The 23,316-nt window shown below is 38.1% G+C and overlaps 2 protein-coding genes across 3 annotated transcripts in view; one reads left to right on the top strand and one right to left on the bottom strand.

The window, feature by feature from the left end:
* Positions 1-14,066, top strand: part of IMMP1L (inner mitochondrial membrane peptidase subunit 1) — a gene marked incomplete at its 5' end in the record, with an annotated part of 36,990 nt that extends 22,924 nt beyond the window's left edge. Inside the window, one exon of the mRNA XM_079309443.1 lies at positions 14,057-14,066. The remainder of the gene's footprint in view (positions 1-14,056) is intronic.
* The window catches only part of DNAJC24 (DnaJ heat shock protein family (Hsp40) member C24), a 28,630-nt gene extending 6,321 nt beyond the window's left edge, over positions 1-22,309 (bottom strand). The window contains exons 1-2 of one of the 2 annotated variants that reach the window (XM_079309445.1): positions 22,109-22,309; positions 2,818-2,938 (exon numbers count right to left, since the gene is read on the bottom strand). In XM_079309445.1, coding sequence (XP_079165571.1) covers positions 2,818-2,938; positions 22,109-22,216 — 229 coding nt within the window. In that variant the 5' untranslated portion in view covers positions 22,217-22,309. Of the gene's footprint in view, positions 1-2,817; positions 2,957-22,108 lie in introns of both variants that reach the window. The other variant, XM_079309444.1, reaches the window with a different exon arrangement.
* Between the last annotated feature and the right edge of the window lie 1,007 nt (positions 22,310-23,316).

Here is a 23,316-nt window from a genome sequence, read left to right as displayed (position 1 = left end):
CACAAAATACATGGAATAAACTCCCTAGATTCTTAAATTTGCCACCCAAAATCATACACAACTGGTTTTAGTGTTGGTTTCAGTACTAGCTTTGAATTATTTGCCACATTTATCACCAGAAATTATCTCAGGCTTTAGGTAGGAGATTGATCTGGGTGGCCTTTGAAGGTCTCTGCCAGCCTGTGTGATTCTGTGGGATGTTTATCTTCTTTCCAACTGTGTCACAAAAGCATGAATTTCAGGGTTCAGATGATTTCTAACATGAAAAATGTGAAACAGGTTTTATCCACACTAAAAACTTTTGATAAGTATCAGAGTCAAGCTTGATTTTAATTGCATATTCATTATTTTTTAAATGGGATATCAAACAAAGAATGGAAAAATCTAAGAAGAAAATCTCTTGACAAAAAAACAAGTCCATTCTACACAGGTAAATTGTTATGCAGATTTTTTTTTCCATCCCCCAAATTTTTCACAGGAATTGTAAGCAAAAGATTCACCTTCATAAAAAGGTATTCTTATACGACACAACAATGATTTGGAAAAAATTTCAGAAAACATACAAAAAGGCAATTCTTACAAGATTTCCAAATCAGAAAAAGCTGGGTAAGTATTTTAGCCTAGCCTCTGAACAGTTTGTCATTTGTCCCTTCCCCTTTAATGCTATGGCCTGAAGGAACAAAAAAATTAGGAGATTATTGGGAAACCTTCAGAGAAAAGCAGCATTAAGATATAAAAGCACATTCATTTGTTATCCTCAACAATCCAAACAAAAAGAAAATTAAAACCATAGAGCCCCATGGAATTTCATGTCCTTGGAACTTCTCTGGCTACTGAATTTCTGAGCCAAGTAATTAAGATTTACTTAGTGTAGCACAAGAAGGTACACAGAAATAAACAATCTGTGAAATGGGGAAAAACTGCAGTGCAAAGGGCTTCCTGCTGATGGGCAGCCACACACACACACCCTTCAGATGCTGCTTCCTGGCCTTGCTCTGCATCTCACTCACTTGTATTATCTCTCTCATCACTATTCCCCTTAGCTGCTGTCTCAAGCCCTTTGTTTCTGTGAGCTTTTATGGCAGTGTCTACGAATTTGTCTAGAATCATGACTTCAGAAGCAGCTTGACAGGCATTCAAAGAGCTAGAATTTATTTCCCCATCATTTTGCTGCCAGGGAACATGCTGGAAAGAATGCAGCAGCACTGCACATGTGTGTTAGGTGTGACTCAGTCTCAAACACAGGGGCCCTGGGAATGGCACCCCCTGTGCTGAAACAGAATGTCCCATCACCATCCCAGTACCAAAATAGAGGCACAACCTGATTTCTTTATTTACTGAGTCTTTTATACAGAATCTTGGGATAGCAATGTCTTTAAATACCAAGGGAAAACAAAATCTTGATGTAGCTCCCTATTCCAATGGATTAACCTGACCCAGACAAAATGCAGCTTCAGAGTCTGAATTCAAGCACAGGAAAGATTCCCAACTTAATCTCTAGTATTTCCTTTTTCCTCTGCAGAGAAGGCACAACCAGTATTACAATGGCAAGAGTACAACAGCATGAGAGTGCTGGGCAGCAGAAATTCCTCTTCTGACATCACCTTCAGGCATTAAAAATAGAACTTTGAGATGAAAAATTTAAGTCTGATCTTAATACTGTTTACATTACAAACAGAACAAGATCCAATTTTTTCCATTCTTCTAAAATATTTATTCAACAACTCTGTTTTCAACCCTGCCCCTCTCTTCCCACAGCCTGAAGCACAGGTGTGAAATGCACCCTGTGCACCTGCAGCTCCTGCATCCCTCAGTGACGCCCGCGTGCCACGGTGACTGTGCCTTTGTCTCCCCTGGCTGTGGCACCAGGGGAGTTAAAAGCAGCACGAGGGAGCAAGGTCTGATGGTGTGCCAGGGCACAATGGCAGGGGATTCAATAACAGCTGCACAGACACTGGGCTTTTATCAGCACGCTCTGCAGTGGTGGTGGCTCCACGTCAATGCCGCCCCAGTGTGTCAGTGCAGAGTGCGACCCAGTGTTTTCCCCACGGGCAAGCCACTATTATTGACTCCCCCCATTAACATGTGGGGTGGATAGACACTTATTGAAGGTTCTAATGGAAGGCTGAGGGACTCCTATCCCGAGGCCAGAGCAGAAAGACAGCCTATCACTTCATGTAATGGTAGCCCATGTGTGACAGACCTGACCTACATTTCCCCCTTTCTTTCTCACAACAGCCTGTCACTGTTTTAAGAAGCTATTTTCTGAGAGCTATAAAAAGGAATGCGTGCTAGGGCTAGTTAATATGTTACATTGAAATATTATTTACAAACCTGCTTTAGAAAGGCTAGCTTAGACCACGGATGAATTACACCCACCACAGAAAAGAATGTGTCCTAATGATTCTGCTTATAAATCCAAACACAAAGAATGCTAGGTGCAGATGGATTAATACTTACATCTAAAAAACTGTAAAAAATGGAGCATAAAACTTAAAATTAAGAACAATTAACGAAGCTACCTTCATAAAGTAAAAAGGGCTAAGGTCTGCAATTAGTATAAATTTCATAATAATTCCAGCTATTGGGAATAATGCCCCCTAACGTTTTGTTGGAAGCAATCCTGTGTTTTCAGCAGCTAATGTATGTGTAGCACAAGCTATAAATAATGGATCCACGTCTGAAAGTAGGACAAGAGCGAAAGAAACACTCGCTTCAGCACTAACCAGCATTTTAAAACACCATCTAACTACCACTCCCAGCCCCTGCTTATTTCAAGAGCTGCTGCCACTGCAGCCCTCCTTGGCAGGAACCTACCACGCTGCTGCAGGTCATACTCTCTTCTTGTCTCCTCGTTGCCCAGAATTTTCCACGCCTGATCGATCTCGATGAAGCGCCGCACGCGCTCCTCCGCCTCTGCCGCTGCCACAGCTGCCTCCTGTTTGTCGGGGTGATACTGCCAATCCAAAACAGCACAGAGGGTAGGGCAGGCAGAGAGAGCAGCCAGCAACAATGCACTTGGGACTCAGGGAGGAGCACACAGCAAAGGAGAAGGTCTAAGCTGAGGAGCCAAAGGAAGGGAGATGCTGACGCTGGGCACAGAGAGGGAGCTGCCAATTTAATTATCCCACTGGAATGGCAGCAGAAGCACCAGTGGCACAGTGTCACCACGTGCACTGAGAGCATTTTCTGGATAATTTGCTGATGGAATCACTGGCCTTATGGACAATTTACCTACAAACACAAATAGGTACATGCAGGGGACCACAAGAGGAGCTCTCCTGATTTAAACATAACCACCCATGTTTAGTTAAAGCTATTACAGATAAATTGAATGCTGTATTACATGTGCCCAGCTTTTTTTTTTTTTTATGATTTAAATGGTAAATAAAATATACATGATCAAATATAATTTATACTACATGTAATTCTACTTTTGAAAATATACCTCAACATCTTTAATTTCTTCCAGTTCAATGAATCAATAGCCCTTCCAAATACTTAAAGTCACGGATCACTGGCTACAAAATTGTGTCATTTTAGTTAAGAAATGGTTATTCAAGGACATGGTTATTCAAGAAATCCCATGTTAAACAGGCAATAATAATTAAAATGGTAACACGTTTCCTTATTTGTTCTGAGCAGAGCATTCTGACTTGAATGGTTCCAATGCCTATTGAAAAGGAACCCTCAAAGCTCCATTTTCCTGTTGCTTTAATTCATCTTCAGTAATCTCTTTTTTCTGATATTTTAAGTTGCTCAGTAGATGTGATGGAGCCACATTTAAGGAAACAGCATTTCAGTTGACAAAGCTGCAATATAATCAGGCCTACCAGCTGATGACTGTGTCATAGACTAAGTTTCCCCATATTCTGGAGCTTTAACTGCCCTTTATACACACATCAGCTGGGACACTGAAACATGAAGGAAATTTTAAGATGCAGAACACCTGTTCTGTAAGTATTTAAGTAGACTTCTCATTAAATGAATGGCTCTGTTTTGGTTTATAATTCATTTTGGAAAGAAAAGAATACTAATAACAAATGTAAAGGAGCACTTCTCCTGGAACCTATTTGCTCACTGATGTACCTGTCATTGGCACTGATGGGTGTTACCCACACAAATCCCCTGTTCAACAACAGCAGGGGTGGGTGAGCAAAATGCTTTCACCTCAGGTGTTTTCACAGGTACCTCCAACCTCAAGTATGAAGTCTGTGCACAAAATCCTGTTTTTGTTCCACTTGAAGTCCCCTCTGCATTCAAGACTGAGGATTATCTTTCAACTTGCTGAAAATATGGCTGAAGAACAGTTGTGATCCACCCCTTTTCTATCTCCTCAACTGAAGATGACAAAATTCCAAGGTGCAAACAAAACAACAAAAAAATTTGGTCATTGCACTCAGTTATTGTATTCTATACAGAAATCTGCTAGATATTTGGATTGGCCACAAAGGCCACACCTTCTCAGATCAGTTAGAAATACATGGAAACATTGCTGACCAACTGCCCAAAGCAGAGCTAAGCATGCTGTCCTCTTTCCTGCCAAGAATGTTGAGAGAACACTCCCACAAAACTGCTCACACTTGCCCTTGGCTGCACCCAAACCCTGTCTGACTGAAAAATGATTCTGAACTATACTGGAAAGAGATAGCAAAGTACAGGAAGCCACACAACACAAAAGTACTGTGGGAAAATAATAATCAATGCAGGAAACATTTCTCTGTTCATTTATTGAATAATGCAGACAATTAATTACTCTTCAGGTTTATCCCATAGCCCTTAACTCCTTTCCTATAGATTTGGAAAATTTAGCATCTGCAGCAAATGCAATTTTTATGTTGGAAAGACTACATATTATCTAACTTGTATCAACTCCATTGTAAAGGACCTACTCATTAAAATATGCATTATATCTATTTCTCCCCATTTTTGTCTCCATGCTTCTGAACCTATTTGTTCCTTCCTCTCTTGGCCTTTCTCCTCTATTATTACCTACTGCCTTTAGCAAACTACATCTACACTAAGAAAAATCCTCAAACATCAGCTCTTTTACTCTAATACTCCTCTTATTCTTTTTTTATTCCAGTGACCCCATTTCATTTGGATTTATGTACTTATTGTTAGGCTCTTATTGACTTATTTTCCTACTCTCTAGCTTGCTAATCAAAATCCAGGAATGTGTCTGTAGCAAAAATCCACCCTTGATTTGACTGCCCTTCTCTTGCCTCTCCAAGAACAAATGAGGTTGTTTTAGACACTGTTCAGCCACTCAGACACAGAGGACACTTTACAAAAGTCCCAAAGTTCAGAGGGAGCACTCTGTTGTCCTCTGTCAATACTTCAGACATAAATTATACTCTTTTTTTGGGACCTCTTCCCACTCCCAGGTACTGGATTTTTGAGTCTGATCCTGCTCCCTCTCCAGTGTAACCTTCAGAGGAGCTGCCTGAAGAAACGGAGCCAGGGGTTTGGTTTTGTTGTGCAGGAGGTGAAATATGGACATCTGTGGTCTCCTCCTCTCTCCCATTCAGCTTTATTTCTGGGTGAATCTCAGCTGCAGCCTGCCCAGGCCCTGTAATGCAAAGAGACAGGCTCTGTTTTCTACTCCACCTCCCTCCTTCGGCTCCAGCTGAACTGCTGCTCATCTCTCTCATGCACCCACTCGGGAGGTTTTACTCTCAGTCCTGCAGAATCCCTCCTCAGGCTCTGAGCAAATGATGTTCATGTCACTCACACCCCACCTGAGCACTGTTCCCAGCCTCTTCTGGATATATTTCAATCTTTCAGCTGTACATGTGCAACAGGCAGCAATACTTCATAAAAATAAATTTTTGCTGAGCACTCATCCATCCTCACAACCCCGTTCAAAACTAGGTTTTACTAATGTGTTACTATTTTAGAGGATTTTATAAAAACAGTAAGTGATCCTTTGCCAAGTCCAGCTGAGGGAAGGGAAAATGAAAAAGGTTGGAGATACATGCTAATCTAATTTGCCTTTTTTATAGCTGTATAGAAATAACTTGCTGACTCCCTGTCTGGGATTTGTATCACTTTACAGCATATGATGCTTTCCAGTTAGCCTGAATGCTAAAAACTAAACCAATTGATTCTGGAAATACATTAGTTCATCTGATAACATTCATGTGATACTACTGGTCTCTCTCCTGATTTTATCTTAAACATCACATTGTCCTAGCATTTCTTGAGGACTCTGGTTTAATTTCCTTTAGCTTTTGAAGCTGCTAAACAAATTTTGGATAAGCACAAACCTTGAAGTCCATGTATGAAAAACACACTTGAAGCAGTATCTGTTGGAGACTTGATGAAATGTTTGGCACTGCAAGGCAACCACAAGGAAAAGCTGGCTAACACAAAGTTAACCTGGTGCTCTTTTCAATTACAGCATCATTATCATACCTTGATAAAACAACTGCATTCTGCTGTTTATTCTAATATACAGCAGACTACACTCTTCAGAAGGTTGGGTACTATGATAAACAATGTGTCACTACTTTACACACCATGATGTTTGGATCCTTCTGCATTTTAAAGAAGGGCAAAATCAATGCCTGGAGTTTGATTCCTGGTAGTTAACATGACCATTTAGACAACACCAGGTATTACATCTCAGTAACACAGCAGCAGGTCTCAAGAACTCTCACTCCACAGGATGAGGAGCAGCAGAGCTGGCTGAGCTTTGGCTGAGGAACTCCCATCCTCCCCACCCTGCCACCAGCTCCTTAGCTCTGGGCACTAAATCTAACAGGGTGACTGATTTTAATCAAATCCAAATTAGCAATAGACCCTCCAGTTCAATCAATGCAATGTACATTTCTTACTGGGGCTCATGAGTTAATTTTTGGAAGATATTTACAGCACCCAGTGAGGATCAGCTGAATACAGCTCAGTGGGAGAGGAGGGTGAAGCATCACAGGACTGAGTTTTACACTGGATTTGTAACCTCCCCCTAAACTGTGGAATACACAACAACTAAACCACTTAATGTGGCCAAACTTTTACTCACAGCTGCTTTTCCACATGGCTGATTGAAAAGGCTGGTTATTTAGAAAAGGTTTAAAAAGTGCTATCCCTTCTCATTGAGTAATTAATAAATTACTATGGCTATTTTGCCTTGTGTATAAAGGGCATTCACTCCAAAAACAAAAGATGCACCACATCCCTAATTCTGTATATCAAACCAGGAAGCTTCACTTTCTAGGAGAACTACTACTGCTTCCAAATTTTTATTTCACTTACAAAAAAAGTGATTTAATCTACTACTGTGTATTTTCACAGATAACTAAAAAACTCCTCCCTGCTGAAATTACATAGCTTTTAAGTAAGCCACTTAAAATGTAAAAACTTGCTTTTTTTCTGACTGAAGAAACTGAAGAGAAATCAGTTCTCATTTTTTTTTCCAGATCAAACTAAGGAGTACTCTATGCCTTCTACAGCTTTGTCTTTCCCACTTTCCAATGTTTCTTCAAAGTTGTCGAGCTTTTGCAGAAATCTTCAGCAGAAAATAAAAAGTAATATAAAAAGGATGAATGAAATGTGGCTGCATTAAATTCTGAAACTTCTCTTCTGCAATGATTATTTTGGAGAAATATTTTAACATTTTCAGATTTTAAAATTTTTATTATAGACCATTTAGATTTTTTTTCCCATAAGGGAAATCATTATTAAGGTTCTAAAATTCAAAAGTAATGACAGGCATAGAACAATGATGAAACTATCAGAGCTCAAAAATTCAAGTCAGATTATTCTGGATTTACTATCATGAGTGATAAAGAAATCATTAAGCAGTAAAACCAACACTTACAGCACAGTAAATTTCTAAACTGCCTGATTCATTAAAGATTTTTAACTCTGAAATCATCTACAGTCTCATGGAATCACCTTGCTAAATTGAACAGACAAGTTTAGACAAGTCCTGAAATCCTGCTTTATTTCCATAGGGGATGTGTGCCTATATTTAAATAAGGGATATTTTTAAAGCTGGAAATGTGCTCTTTGTAAATCAAGTAGGATTTTAGCAGAGGATTACTTAGATGTACCAAGTATTTCTACCTTTGAAAGAATTACATCTAATGACTAAACCTGACCTTTAAATAAGAGCAAATGATAGAATATTAACATATATATATATATATATATATATATATATATATATATATATATGAATAGAGAAACCCAAGCCATTATTTTCCAACCACATGGCCAGACTCATGGCTGGGAATACAAGAAGATGAAACTTTGACTCCTTATGGAACTGCACAGATTAATATCAAGCAATTTTGAATCACATTATTAGTATTAGGGGGCTCAATCTATTTATTCTTTTATCAAAGCTCAATATTGAACAGGCAATATATTCAAATTTCAGAACTCTACCTCAGAGTAATAAGTTCAAACTGTTATTTTATTTATGGCACACTATGCCATTAAAAAAAAAGTTAAAATGGGTTTAAGCAAGCAGAATAGAGCCTCATGCAAACAGCCTTGCTCTGTACAAAATTAAACAATCATGCTCCACTTAGACAAAATGCACAAATCATTACCAGTATGTCCTTTGCAATACAATGAAGTGCATCCTTTTAACAAGGTAACAAGATCAAAATGCAGAAATTAATGTGAACATAAAAATATCAAAATTGGGAGCTATGTTTTAAAAACATTTGTCATGCTTTATCCTAATGTATACATTATCAACTGTCATTGTCATTATCTACAGGTTAAGCACATGAAGTCAGGACAAAACCTGTCAAGTGTTCTCATCTGACACATTCATAGGTCCATGCAAATCTGTCTGTATGTTACACAGCCCATCATAACACTTCACATCACATTAAAAAGAAGCTGCAAGACAGTCAACAGCAAGAAAAAATAATATTAACTGGCTATTTCCTATTTAACTTCTGATTGGATCAGATTCTTGTTAAAATTCCCTGCCTTAAAAAAAAAAAAAAAAAAATCAGTAAATTCAATGCCAGGCTGTTCTTAGCAGAAAACTCCTTTACCCCTGCTTACAGTATATGTAGTAAATACCAGTTTTTACCCAGACTTGCCAATAAATCTCACCCCCTGACACAGTGTCTGTTCACACTCAGTTTTTGGCTGCTCTGCCACCAATGCCAACAAAGGGACCAATTAATGGAAACTTTCTTGCTACATTCCCAGTGGATGAATGTCCGCCTTGCAGAAGGTACCTTGACAACATTCATCTCACACAGGCCAAATGGTTGCTCTGTGGTAGCAATTAAGACACCACCAGCCTTGGCTAGATTTAAACCAACAACCAAATCTGTGTAGGTCAGAACAAATGCTGATAGAAATCTGGAGAAATTAACTGCTAAACAAGGCCTGGGTCATATAATTGCATCCATTTCTCTAGTTATTTACAGACCATGAGGACACGCTTTGTAAGAAAGCAATGACAGTTCCTAAAACAAAATCTCTCAACCTGGCCATATGATCACAATATTTAAGCCACATCTATAAATATCTAATTTAAAATAATTCCAAAAATCAAAACATTCTCTTTGTACTCAGTTTTTTTCTCTCTCTCTCCCCACAAAAAGACTGTTTCAGTCTTATTCTTCCCACAGCTTTGGCATCAAGTTTGGACAGTTATTCTTAGTGCAGCATTCTTCCTCTTTCTAAAATTTCATTTGGAGGTAGAGTTTTGTTGCTTTGATCCAGAAGGGTCTCTTGCTGCAGACTGTGAGCAGGTGGGAGAGCTCTCAGTGGGAGAGCTGCAGTGCACTGCAAAGTTCAGACTGACTTTGGGTTTTCATGCAAGGTACCCACCCTGGAATTTCTGTCCTCAAACAGTTTAAAGTGTGACTGATCCACATCCCAGCCCTCATGAACAAGTAATTCTGCTTCTGTTGGTCTCAGGGCTCAATTTATTTATGCTTAAAGCTATCCAAGATATTAAACTTCTGCATTTGCAACACTATCAGCTAAGCTTAACTCAGTGTACCCCACACCTTGACAAAACTGCACATTTTCAGTTCTGAACTGGCATTACAGGGCTTGTAGCAATATCTGCAATCAAATTATACCTTGAAAATTATGTCTTGAAAGCTCCAGATCAGCTGACAAATCACCAAAATGCAAAGCTGAGCAGTCTTGCTCAGCAAAGGAACCACATAATGCAATTACAACACTCTGGGAGCTCCATAATTTCATTTAAAGTCAACACTTTAGCTAATTTTACCTCCATTGTCACCCTGAGCACTTCCAGCTGCAAATCCCCACCAGGCTGTGACAGAATGAGCACCCAGATCTGATATTGCCTCTGCCATAGGTGAGCACCCAAGCACAACTCCTCCAAATGAGCATTTGCTCTGGCTGTGGGCAGGATCCACACAGCACAGACTGGCTGCTGGGCTCAACTGCTTTCCTTGCACAATCCATTCTGGAATGGGCTTTAAATCAGAACACAGGCCAAATTGTCTTATTAAACTGGGATTTGAACTTTTGGCTAACCAAATTAAAGAAAAGCACATTTTAGTCACCTGTGACAATCAAGGGAAAAAGTGACAAGTGTGCACTTGGCCCCCACCCTGTGGCACTCACTGAAAGGTCACAGAAAGAAACCATTTTCCAACTTCACCAGCTGAACTCATAAAATTTAATTTAAAAATTACACTATTTTACACACCAAAATGGAGGTTATTTACTCAATAAAAGTATTCTGAAAGATGTTTATCTCAGTAGAACAAAGAAGCTTAAACTGCAGGAGAAAATGAGTTAGATTTGAAAAAAAATCTTTAACCAAGTAAACATGAAACTTCTATCACTACAGAAGGAACTTCTGAATGAAGAATGTGAATTAATTACCAAAGTGTTTATAAAAATGAATGGAAAAAGCTCACTAATTACCAGTAACTAAATAATTCTGGCATCCTACCTTCCTAAAGTGGCATGACTCAAGTTTCACCTGAAAAACTCTCAAGCACTGCTGTGTAACCAAAATCCAGTTGGGGTGGAACCCTTGAGCACTGTGGTGCTGACTGCTCCTCACTTAGAATCCTTTTGCTCGCCATTTTATCTATCACAGGAAAATCTTCCTGCCCTAGTATTTCTCTCTTAATAAGCTGTTTTATTTAAAATAAAGAGCACCCATTGTAAATCAGCTCTTCCATTAAAAAATACCTGAGAAACAAAAGGCTACATGACTTCAGAGCAAGACATGTACAAAACACAGAGTTGATAATTTGTTATGTGCTCATTCTGTGAAGTATGGAGCTGCCCCCAAGGTTGCAGTGGAAAGGGAAATATTTCAGCAATGAAGACTTCCTTCCCTGGCTTTTCCACAGGCTTATTTTGCATATAAAGGTCTTGTAGAGTTGCTACCCTGAGGCAACATCACAGTCTGGGCTCTGTGGCCTACATGGTCCATCAGGTACTAATTAGGTAGCATGTTCTGTCAACACTTTCTTGCTCTTCTTCCATTAATTGATCATCCTGCCCAGTTAATACAATGCAACACAGTTCTGAAATCCTTGAAATCCTTTACCTGGGAGAAACAAGGATGAAGGGAAAAAACACCTTCCCAAAAGCATCACAAGGTAACTGCACTTGTCCAAGATCTGGAGTGACAGTAACACCACTGTGCTGAAAGGTTAATTATGTTCTTACCAACTTTCTCTTGAGCCTAAGATTTTTTTTTTCACCTAAGAATAAAAGCAAAAAATAAAAAAAGCTGCAAACCTACTTCATCTAACAGGCTATATTATGTCTAGACATGGTAACAGCTTATGAAAAAGTAAAGGCTGCAGAACTAAACTCACTTGGCCATTAACAGCACATTTATCATCAGAATATGTGTGGTTAATGTTATCACTGTTAGGTCCTACAAACCAGAAAATAAGTCACAGACACTGCACACACTAGAGCACACTAATCCCACCTATGCACACAGGACTCCAAACAGCTGCCCTTACACAGCCAAAGAAGCCATAAATCAGCATTTTATAAAACTGTGAGATACAAAATACACGTTTTCTCCATTTATGAAACTGCACTGAAGATACCAAAGATAAAAAGCCAAAGACAAAGCAGCTGCCAAATACAACACACTACTGCCATCTAATGCTTAGCAGGGTACAGCAAAGCACAGCATTGTTCCTCTGCACCACAGCAAGGCACAAAGTTTAGTGCTGCTCTTAAATTTCTGCTTCACACTTGTCTCCTGCAGTTCCTAACTGAACTGCTGGGTCACATCCTTTCTTGCACACAAAGACTGGGATGGGCAGGATGAGTGAATGTACATCTGCAAAACACCAGGATTGTAACATGTGCATTTCAGGGACACCAGGGATGTAAAATGAGCATTTTCAGCAGAATCCCAGTGAGAAGTGAGGGACCTCACTAGCTCAGGCTCCACACTCTTTTGTGTTTCATAAGCTGTCCCCTCTGAGGTAACTAGCACAATTCAGTACTGAAAAACTTCATGTGACAAGTGTTTGGGAAGGGGGAAAAAAAAAGAAGAGTGGTCTTCTCTTAAAAGAGCACAAGCTTTGAAGGTGCTTTTTGTATTTCACTGATGCTGCAAAGCACTCTCTCCAAAATGTGAAACTTGTTCACTTCCATGAAAAGGATGATGCCAGACCTTAAACTTGCCTTTCTAGTCCACAATCAGTCTTTTCAACATGCTCATTTAATTGGCAGAAGTCAGCAGAGAATATGCAAGAAGCTTGCTTCCTCCACTTGCAAAGAGGAGAAACAGAAAGTGAGGAGCTCCTTGAGACATCCAATCTTTTCATGCAGATTTAAACTTCCTCAAAGGGTGTCTGCCCAAAGAGCTGGACAAAAGAGTAAAGAATTTATCTACTTGATTCATTACTTCAATCCATCTCTTCTTCCTTTCTTCCCCCAAACACAAACAACCTTTAAGCTTTTTAACAACTTTAGCCTTGCCCTACCTGATCTTGCTATCAGCCTTGACACTAATTACAGCCTGAACTGCCCATCTCCAAGATGATTCTTTCTCATGGGAAATCTTCCTCATTTGTGGAAAGATAAAAGATGACCACTTCATTTTCCTTCTCATCTCTTAGAACTTATCCATTCTATGACTTTTTTTTCTAACATTGCTCATTAATCAATTACCTGATGAAAACTGTGTCCAGTCTTGTCCCTTTTTCAATCTTCCCACAGAATATTCCACTGTTTGCATGTTTAACACACATTATTAATCTTTTCCATAACCTTCTGTTATACACAACATCCAGCACAGCACACCTACACCTTTGCCTGAGATAAATAAAATCCACCAGAACAGAAATATTTCAGATAACACTACTGTTGCTATAGCTGTAACTAGAAGCAAGTACCTGCTCTGACTCTAATATTTGCAGCAAAACATCCTCAAGACAGCACTCTGGAGGAAAAAGGAGTTTTCCCCCTAGTTATTCATTACCCAGTAGATAATTCTGAAAGAAAACACCCACAGACAACCCAAACTGCTTTCTTTTAAAGCCAGCCAGAATTTAAGAAAAAAAAAAAAAAAAAGAAAGAAAGAAAAGTTAGGATTAAATGTGCACAGCAATGTGCAACAGGTATGCAGAACACAAAATTGTGTTCATTGACAGCTGCACAGTAAAACACAGGATGGGACTATCAATCCAGCACAGCAAATTCTTGAGAATTACTGGAGTCTTCAAAGTGCAATTAAAAAACCCATAGACTAAATGACACTGTCATAAACTCATTCATTTCCATGTTGGGTTTCTTTTTTTTAAAGAATATATCAAATGCAACTGCTTTTTGTCATGGTAGTGTAGCATCACCCTGCTACTTTGAACTTCCACATTCTTTGCTGGTCTTAACTGGTGACTGGACTCTCCTCTGTCCAAGGAAACACTCCATGCAGCTGCTACTTTAGAGCCCTTCAGCTCCCCCTGAAAAATCAAGTGTAAAAGTTTCAGTTTCTATTGATGGAAAAGAATATAAACTGCTGTTGTATAAATAGAAGAAAACAATTATTTGGCTAATGAGAGTATGAAAATGAGGAGAAAAATCAGAAGCTATGGTTACCAAAAAGAACATCTTTAGAAACAGATTCTCTTTCATTTTTTTCCTTTTCCATGGTTCCTTATTTTTCTATGAAGAGTGACCCAAGAACCTCAAGAGGTACTTCAAAAAGCCCTTTGAAAATTATACTATACAGCAGGAGAAGAAAGAAAGAACAGAAAATTCATCCAAAAGTAGCAAAGGAATGAAGGGAAAAACACATTTAAATTTAAAGTAGCATAAAGGTAAAAATAGAAAGGGAATTCTGGCTCCTGTGCTCACAATTTATACTAATAATGTCACATGAAACAATGTTCTGTTGTTTAGGCATAGATTACTGTGGCCCTAATCATATAAAAATAATTCCAGACAAACAAATGGTTAGGAGAACAGTTTAGGCAAATGCAACTTTCATGTGAAAGCAAACTCCTGAATCCCCTGTTTTATTACAGAAAAACAAACAACCAAACCACTCTAGAAAAGCAAACCAAGCAGGGTTGTTTAAACTACTGAAAAACCAGAGAGGAACCTTTCCAGCTGCCATGAACAGTAGTGCTGGAAGGAAAACCCACAGGATGCTATTTCCTGGCTGGGCAGCATCTGGCAGAAGGGCAGGAGAGGCAGTTTGGGGCAGGAGCCTTCAGCTGGCACTGGGACTTGCAAGAGGAAACCCTAGTGCAGGCAAAGTCAAGTGTTTTGATACCCACAACTTCCTCAGAGCTGCTGAGCACAAAGCATCATTTTCTGTGTTGCCCCCCTGGCCCTGTCACAGTATTGCAAATCAAAGTATAACATTCATTTTCCAATTCATTTGGAATACCTGGAAACAGCCTCACAGCTTTAAGAGGTCAGATTTAAGCATAATGCAAAATAATCAAAGCCCCTAAGGCACTTCAGTTGCAGCTGGAAAGCAGGCATTGATAAATACAGTATTAAGAAAAATTAATTATTAATCTTTATACTGTAACTCTAACACTTGTATAACAAGTGGTTTTAATTTTTTGTTTCCTTGAAATTATTTCTTTCAGCTTTCTCCATCTCTTAGAGCAATACAGAATCACTACAGTGTTTGAAGCCATTTGAGATGTCAAAATAACAGGTTTGGCCCTTGCTGAATTATAACTTTTAAAATGGACAATAAAGCTACCTATTAACAAAATCTACTCAGTTATGAAAAAAATCTACTCAGTATTAAAAAAACCAAAAAGGTAAACCTCCCCCCAAAACACAACAGAAAAAAACCCCTAACAAGAACAATTAAAAGTCACCACTATTTCAAGAATCCATAGCCACTGTGACAAAATAACACCAATTTATGAAATCACACACTTAGAAACTAGTTTGTATTGGATTTATTCATAGGCTTGAAGGATGTGTTCCAATCTACACTGATCACTAGTTTGGTGCTAATTTAACTTCTGATTTGACAACAGCTTTGGCAGCATGTCCTGACAATGGTAAAGGGACATTTTGAGGGGCACTCTAGGAAATCACATATCCATTGAATATTCTGCTCACTTACCAGAATTCACTACTGAGGACACTGATATTTAATAACACTCCATCTAGGCAGTTTTAGCCCTAACAGAACTGCCCAAATTTAGACAGAGAAGGAGATGGAATGGTGAAGTCAAAACTTAGCACAGGTCAGCAACTGCAGAGGAATAATCCAAGGCTTTCATCCTTTGCATTTCAACAGCAGCATTTCCAGGAATCCTCCCAAGCCCATCCTTGGCACTGCTCCTCTGCAGCAGTCAGAGCCAATCCTGGATTGCTCTGACAGAAGGCAAGTACCTCTTAAAAGAGCAGCTCTTGTTCAGCCTCTCCTCAAACACCTCATTAGTTACAATCTAATGTTCTGTCAAGGGAAGAAAAATGTTTAGCTAAGATGCTGCTCAGCAAACTCATTTATCTTTACCTTTGACTATGGACATTCTTAGGTCATAAATCCAAGTAAAACAGACTGGATTTTTTCATTATTGATAATTTAGTAGGAATAACAATGAAAGGTCAAGTTTGACAACAGTCAGTCAATAGCTGACTATTGACTTTTCAGCCTTGAAACACCACTTTTAATGTACTGAGAATTAAGTGACAAGGAGTTTATCCAAATGACTGGCAGAGTCCAAAAAGCTGAACTTTTTTCTGTAGTAATAAGCTATTTACACAGCATCCTACAAGCCAAGCCTTCAGGTACATGAACTCACTTCTGCATTAAATCAGCTCAAATGAGTCATGTCTGCTGAGCATTTGAGCTCAATGGGAGATGGAAGCATTTGTGATGCAGTGAGGCAAGGAAAAGATGGAGGGTGGGACAGTTCTGTCATTCAGATGGGGATTTTCTGATTCTTAAGTGTGAAAATATGAAGGAAAGAAGGAACAGGAGAATATGTTGCTTTAACAACTTTTTGTAATAATTATATTATGTATTTCAAACAGAAGACAAAATTAGACACAGATATTTATTTAAATAATAAAAAAACCCACAAATCCTCAAAACACTGAGTTTTACAGGTTAGTATATCACATGACAATATTCGAAAAAAAGTAATAACTATTTCAGATTCAACACAAACATAGCTGACTTCATTTAACAGCAGTAAAAGATCCTTATATGAACACAGCCATTGGAAGATGATTGATTCTACCCTGAACTTTTATTACCCTTCAGACCACTGGATTTCCAGCTTCTTTAAATAATTGACTTAGTGCTTAAATTTAGCGATTAAATTTAGAAATAACTTTTGAAATTAACATTACTTTCACAACTGGCTGAATTACCTGAATAAGCAATGCATTATTGACTTGCTGGCTTATTTTGTGATGCTACAGGTTTTCATATTCTGTGTAAATTAAAGACAAAACTTCTTCTGTAGGAATATTCACACCCCACCCACTCATTAGAATTCACCTATATCTTTAAGAAATATCTATATATTACAAAGTGAACAAAAAACAAAAAAAAAAAAACAACACCAAAATCAAGGGAATAAATCATACAACTCAAAGTTTAAAAAGCAACAGCACAATCATGACCTGGCTAATGAAGCTGCTTGAATTAGTGATTTCCCTCACACCCAGCTTCACTTGATATTATCCAAACTGGTAATCAACTTCCTCAAGTCACAACTTGAAAATATGTCCCCTCCTTTGCATTAAAGTGGCAATTGGTAAATCAGATGTAAAGAACAGCTCAAAGTAAAACTGCTCTGAGAATTGAAACAATAGTCCTTTTATTAAAGTTGATGGCTTATCTTTCTCTCTGTAGCTATAAGATTAACTCCAGTCAAGCTCCAGCCAGAATGAACTGAACTTGTTCTGTTTATATTGTCAAATTGCAAATCCATTTTCTACCAGTTAGGTGAAGTTAAATAAGCACAATAATCTGTTAAATACCTCTTACAAGGTGTGCTGCTAGTCAAAAAAATAAAAACAAGGCTGTTGAAAAAGGAATACATACACTGCCTGCTTCTCATGAAAAGAGTTATTATGAGACTTCCAATACAAAACTCAGTGTTCTCATTTTTAAGTTTCAAATTCTCAACTTAAATTAAGCATGAAGTTTCTCAGTAGGCAGGTCCTTTCAGGAGTAATACTGAATTTACCTTGCAATAAACTTTAAAACAATCATGCAAGCTCTTTACATGTATGACATGTATTTCATGTCATTCTGCATTTCTGATTGCAGAATTCAGATGTGCACATAAATCTGATAACAGATCCTTTGCTCTCTAGAAAGTCCTGTGTCTTTACTTTAAACATGATCCATGGAATAATCTCTTCTTGAAGTAATTTTGCCTCATTAAGTGTCTATTCATTTCTTTTTTTACTGAGTCATTCTCACCTATGCCTGATGCTGGTTGCAAATCTTCTTCTCTTTCAAAGAGATCAAGTGAGCACCTTAACACTTTGTATTTGTATACACACACACCACCCCTTTTGATAAAAAGGATAATTTTTGTAACACTCTGTGTTAAGTGGCCCATTTTATTTCCTTACCATATTAAAAATAAGAGCTTCTTGCATATTGCCTGCTCAAATTACATGGATTTTCTTTAAGATTAGGGCACACATTGTAACAGCAGCATGTAATTTTCCTGCACAATAATTTTTTTCCAGTTGAAAGGTATCCTATAATATCATCAGCATCAACAGGAACACCTGATTTTCAGCTAGACAAAGCTTATGTGTTTGGTGACTTTATTCTGGTGAAAAGCAGTTTTCAGATATAAAGCAGCTACAAAAAAAAAAAAATCAAGAACAATCTGACAACTTATTCTTTGACCACAAAGTGCTGGACCAAAAGCAAATGCAAAAAATCCCAAAAATAAGATTGAGGGGGGGGTCCCCTGAATGTCCTATTTCTATTGCTCTAATTTGATCTTCTGTTGATTTTATACACATTTAGAAATAGAACATAAACACTGTCCTTCCTAAAAACTGAAAGGATTCCTTATAACACCAAGCATAGAGCACAAAACCCATTTATCCATTTAAGAAATCACCTTAATGAAACGACCATGCAGCTGTGGATAAAAGGCTGTGTGTACCCCAAATACCTCAAACCCACCAGCATGTTCCAAAGACAGAAGATTAAAGATACACTCCCATCACTTCAACATGATATGGATTCTCAGAATTTGCTGGATTCCTTCAGAATGCAGAAACTCCAAGTTTTGTGTGCTTCAGAAAGCACTTCAGCAGGAGTTTGTAAGAGGCAGCCAAGGAATCTCTGCATTGAGCTATGCTGGTTTCAAAGCACTCACTTCCATTTCTTCTCCTTTCAGAATTACTGGCTGCAGCTTTGTGCCAGAGTATGAGCCTGCATACACAGAAGTTTTATTTTCATTCAAAAATAAGCTTTTCATAGAATTGACAATGGCACAAGCATTTTGTGCCCTGAAGTCTGTCATCTTCAGCTGCTACTGGTTCTTACAGTATCAACATGATTCAGAGTCACTTAAGTACACAAGAATTATTAAGTCTTAAGGAAATTTTATAAGATGCTGAAACAATTAGAAGGTGTGTCAGGAAAAAAAATCCCTAGTTTTAGCCCAACTCATTTTCAGTATCAACTTAATACTATTAAGGACTGAACTGATATTATCTATAATAAAATAATTCACTTGCATACATGTTGTGACCTGACCAAATGAATAAATTAAGTGCATAAAGAAAAATATATTCACTCTAGTAGGGTATCTATGCACAGTTTTGTTCTGTCTTATTAACCTTTTCTATCCTTAATTTGTCAGAATTAACAAAAAGGGGCTTGGTTTAAAAAATTCATCAGTTTTAAGTAAATTTGAAGTCATTCTTACAAAGCTACAATTCAATCATTTTTAATTGTGTACTACTTTGCATTATTAAGGTCAATCCTGAGATTTAACTGCAAATACAGTTATCTTTTGGATGACATATGGCAAGATCTCCAACTCTTTTTAGCTTTGGAAATTTTGCATCTGCCTGTTCCTTCAAGATGCTAAGCATGCATGTGTTGACAAATACAGAAAATAGCAGATGGCAAAAAGCAAATGCTCAACAAAAAGCATTGGGGATCACTTGAAAAAGGCTTGGACTCAGATTTACCATTTTTATTTTAACAGCAGAATTATGCTTAAAAATAAATTTCACCACCTATTCTTGATGCTAAGTGTGATCAGAATATTGATGAATACACCATCAATGTCATATTAACTGCAGCTGGCCCCCAACATGCAAGTTGCTTTATAAACCTTTGGACTTTAAGGCTATTAGCACAGCATAATTCTCCAGGAGATTAATTTATGCAGCTGTATAGAAACTGGAGAACATGCTGCACTGACCATAAAATTTTCCATGAAATCTTCCAAGGAGCAATACATGGCTGTGTTCATCTGCTATTCCAGTTCTAAAAAGCTGCAGGTAGCTGCAAGCAGCCTGTCCCCTGCCCTTGGCAATGGCAGTGCCCCCAACTCCTCCAGTAACAGCATCAGAGAGCCCAAGGAGCACTGGGCACTTTGAGCTGAGAACATTCCCCTAACAGATCCACTATTTGGAAGTCACAGCCCATGAATCCCTGAATCAGAGAGAACATTTCTGTATTAACATGCCATGGCAGACTTTTCTTTCAGGAAGCCTTTGGAGTTTTTCCAACCATGGAACCTCTTGATCAACAACTGAGGCACTTTCCTGCTGGAACTGAGAGAAGATATGTGCTGTGCCCTCCAGTCAGGTGCATAAAAACCATGGTGGTCTCATTAGCAGCATGCTTTAAAGAGCCCAGAGTGACTGTGCTACATGCTGCATCAGGAAGGAGAGCATCAAGCAGAATCTGTAACAGTTCAGCTAAAAGAAAAAGATGAGCAGAGACAGGACATATGGTAACAACACCAGACAAGCAGCAGATCTGCCTTGGGAAAACACCTAGAAATAAACATCAGTAAACACCTCTTTTTAGTCAGAGGGATTCATCACTGACACTAAAAGAAAAAACAAACAAAAGTAACTTCATTTTCTCTAGGATTTCTCACTGACTTTGCAAATAAAGAGCACTAACCAATCAGACTGGGAATATACAGGTGCTAAAGAAATTATTGTATATTCAGACAATACTTTAATCTTCTGAAACTACAGCTGGAGATGTGGACACACAGTTGTAAACTTTGATAATTCTCACTTCATACATCCCAAAATAATGAATTTGCATCAAAGTACAGCTCTGTAACAATTTAAAAAAAACTTCATACAAGAAAGGGACTGTGTAAGTTTCACTTCTGTAACAGCTCTGAACAACACCTATAATTTTAATTCCATTATTATACATCAATTCATAGGAAAATAAATACATTAATTCCATTACAGAATTCAGTTTAAATGATGTCCCTGTCTGAACAAAAGAGATATTTTACACCATGGTCATCCCCTGTCACTCTTCATGAAGAACAAACAGACCTCTATTAATCTTTTATTCACATTTGATCATCAGTAGAACAAAACCATTAGGAGGTCCAAGAAGACAATTTCTACTCAAAATAGAACTAAGAAACTTGATTTCCAAAGCCCTCTCCTCTATTGGAATAATCAAAGTTTAACACTGAGAACCACAGGATTTATGTCCAGAATCTGCACACAAACATCTTGTCAGGTGTAGAATTTAAGTACACCAATCAGTTTCAGGCAAAGAAATAAGTTCACAGGAGGCACTGAGGAGTAGATGTACAGCAGGGGTTGCCTAGCAAATGCCAGGATGTGTAAAACTGGAACATACTGGTGAAATGATCAAACTTTAAAACTGTTTTTATAGCAGTTAGAATTAAAAATTAACAATTTTCCCCCACAAACCCATGAATTTACTTGAACTCTACCAAGTAAACTCAGTCTCCTGGACACTGGCATTCTCTTCTCCTCACTTAAAAATCCCAACTTCTTACCACATTCATTTTGACACCTCAAACCACCTCACATCTGCCAATACTGACAGCCTAGCTAGTAGCTTCCGACAGAAAAGGGAGATTTTCCTACAAAAATTGAGTTCTGCTCACCTTTCTTCTTCTCTACCAGCCTTCAAGAAACAGGAATTTAGTTACCTTGGGAATTCTGTCAATCAAATTCAACTGAAAAGAGTCAACAGTATCAAAAAAGACACTCCATTTTACTCAGAAAATCAAGCCAAAGCACTTTTTGAGCAAAATGCCTGCATTCAAGGGAGGGTGTAAAACAGATTAACCAAGAACCACACAGAATAATCTGGTAAATTTCTGAGATTCTGATGCACAATAGCAGCAGTACAGAAAAAATTAGGGGAATTCACAGAACCTGAAGTCTTGATGCATGGTCAAGAATACAACTCCACAAAAGCCAGAAACTTTGCAACAAAATTAATTAATATTTTCCTCCTATTCATTCTTTTATTTCATTACTACTGACTATTAGGAAAAAAATATTCCTTTTGTTCTTTGCATCTGCTCTTTTTGTACTTGAGGCTTGCATCTGACTAATCACATGGATCTAAAAACTGTCAGAGCAAACCCTGCAAATATTTATTACCTTACTGGTTTCTAAAAGTGACTTTGGTTTATTTAAACATCAAATCCATCCTTACCAACAAAGCAAGTTTTTGGTATTTCCGTTTCAGTTCTGCTGGGCTGTCTGATGGTTTGGCCCCCAGCACCTTGTACCAATCCTTCTGCTTTATCCTTTCAGAGGCCATGGCCTGAGTGGCTTTGGAATCACTCCCTTAGCACTGGGTAAGGAAATCAAATAAATGAAATCACAACCTGAAACAGAAAATGCAAGAACACAAGGATGTGGTGAATGACAGGATCACAGAATTGACTGTTGCCCTCAAGCACCTCTACACCATTATATGAGAATTATTGTGTAAAAAATGTTAAATTCATGTGGCTGTTCCATCCCATAGATTGTCAAATGGGAAATCCTGTTTCCTGTCCAAGTGCCTCAGCATACCCTGTTCAGAAGCCACCCACATTTCTTTAAAAATCATTTTGTATGTACAATGAACTGTTTAGAAACACCCCAGGGTTACAGATGCACCTTTTCTACAGACACACTTTAAAACAAACTTTTGACTTCCAAGCAATACCACACTTAACACATGAAAACATGAGGTACATAAAAATGTGACATTTTTCAAACTGGGAATCAGATCTGTGCAAGAAGACACAAGAAAAGGTGTCTTTGAAAATGACATTTTCAGAGCATGAGAACTCCCTCATACTGATGAGTAAGACTTTCTAAAAGCAGGAGAGCATATAAAAACAAATCATCAAAAATGAACCAAAACATACAAAGTCAGCACAAGTCACTAAATAAAACCTAACTAGTAGTGGGTTTCAATTTTGGCCGTCTTTTACCAAGCAATGACCCAGAAAGAAAAAATAAATAAATAGAAGAACTAATTGCCAGCAACAGAATGGCAATGCTTGAGATTCTTGGGTGTGCTGGAAATCCAAGCTGACAGCAGCTGATTTACTGTGAACTTCCAGAGAAGAAACAACACTGTCAGTAGGCAAGAGCTTGGTAAATGCAAAAGCTCTGTGACTGTAAATTAATTGGGAAAAACAGAAAAAAATTAGAAAAAAAAAGAATATGTAAGTGACAGGAGAGTGTGAAGAATTTGCCATGACAGTCTTGGAGTGGAGACAGACCAGCTTCCTTCTCTTGTTTACTTTAGATGTAAGTTGGTGGTTTCAGACATTTTTGTGAGAATATTTAACTTTTTAGGAGATGTTTTTCTTGAGACTGTCACATACCATTGGGCTGTGTTGTCATAGAATTATAGCTGAAAGT

This window comes from Erithacus rubecula (genome assembly GCF_903797595.1).
Source record: "Erithacus rubecula genome assembly, chromosome: 6".
In the NCBI taxonomy this organism is placed as follows: domain Eukaryota; kingdom Metazoa; phylum Chordata; class Aves; order Passeriformes; family Muscicapidae; genus Erithacus; species Erithacus rubecula.
This window is presented reverse-complemented; position numbering and strand designations above follow the sequence as displayed.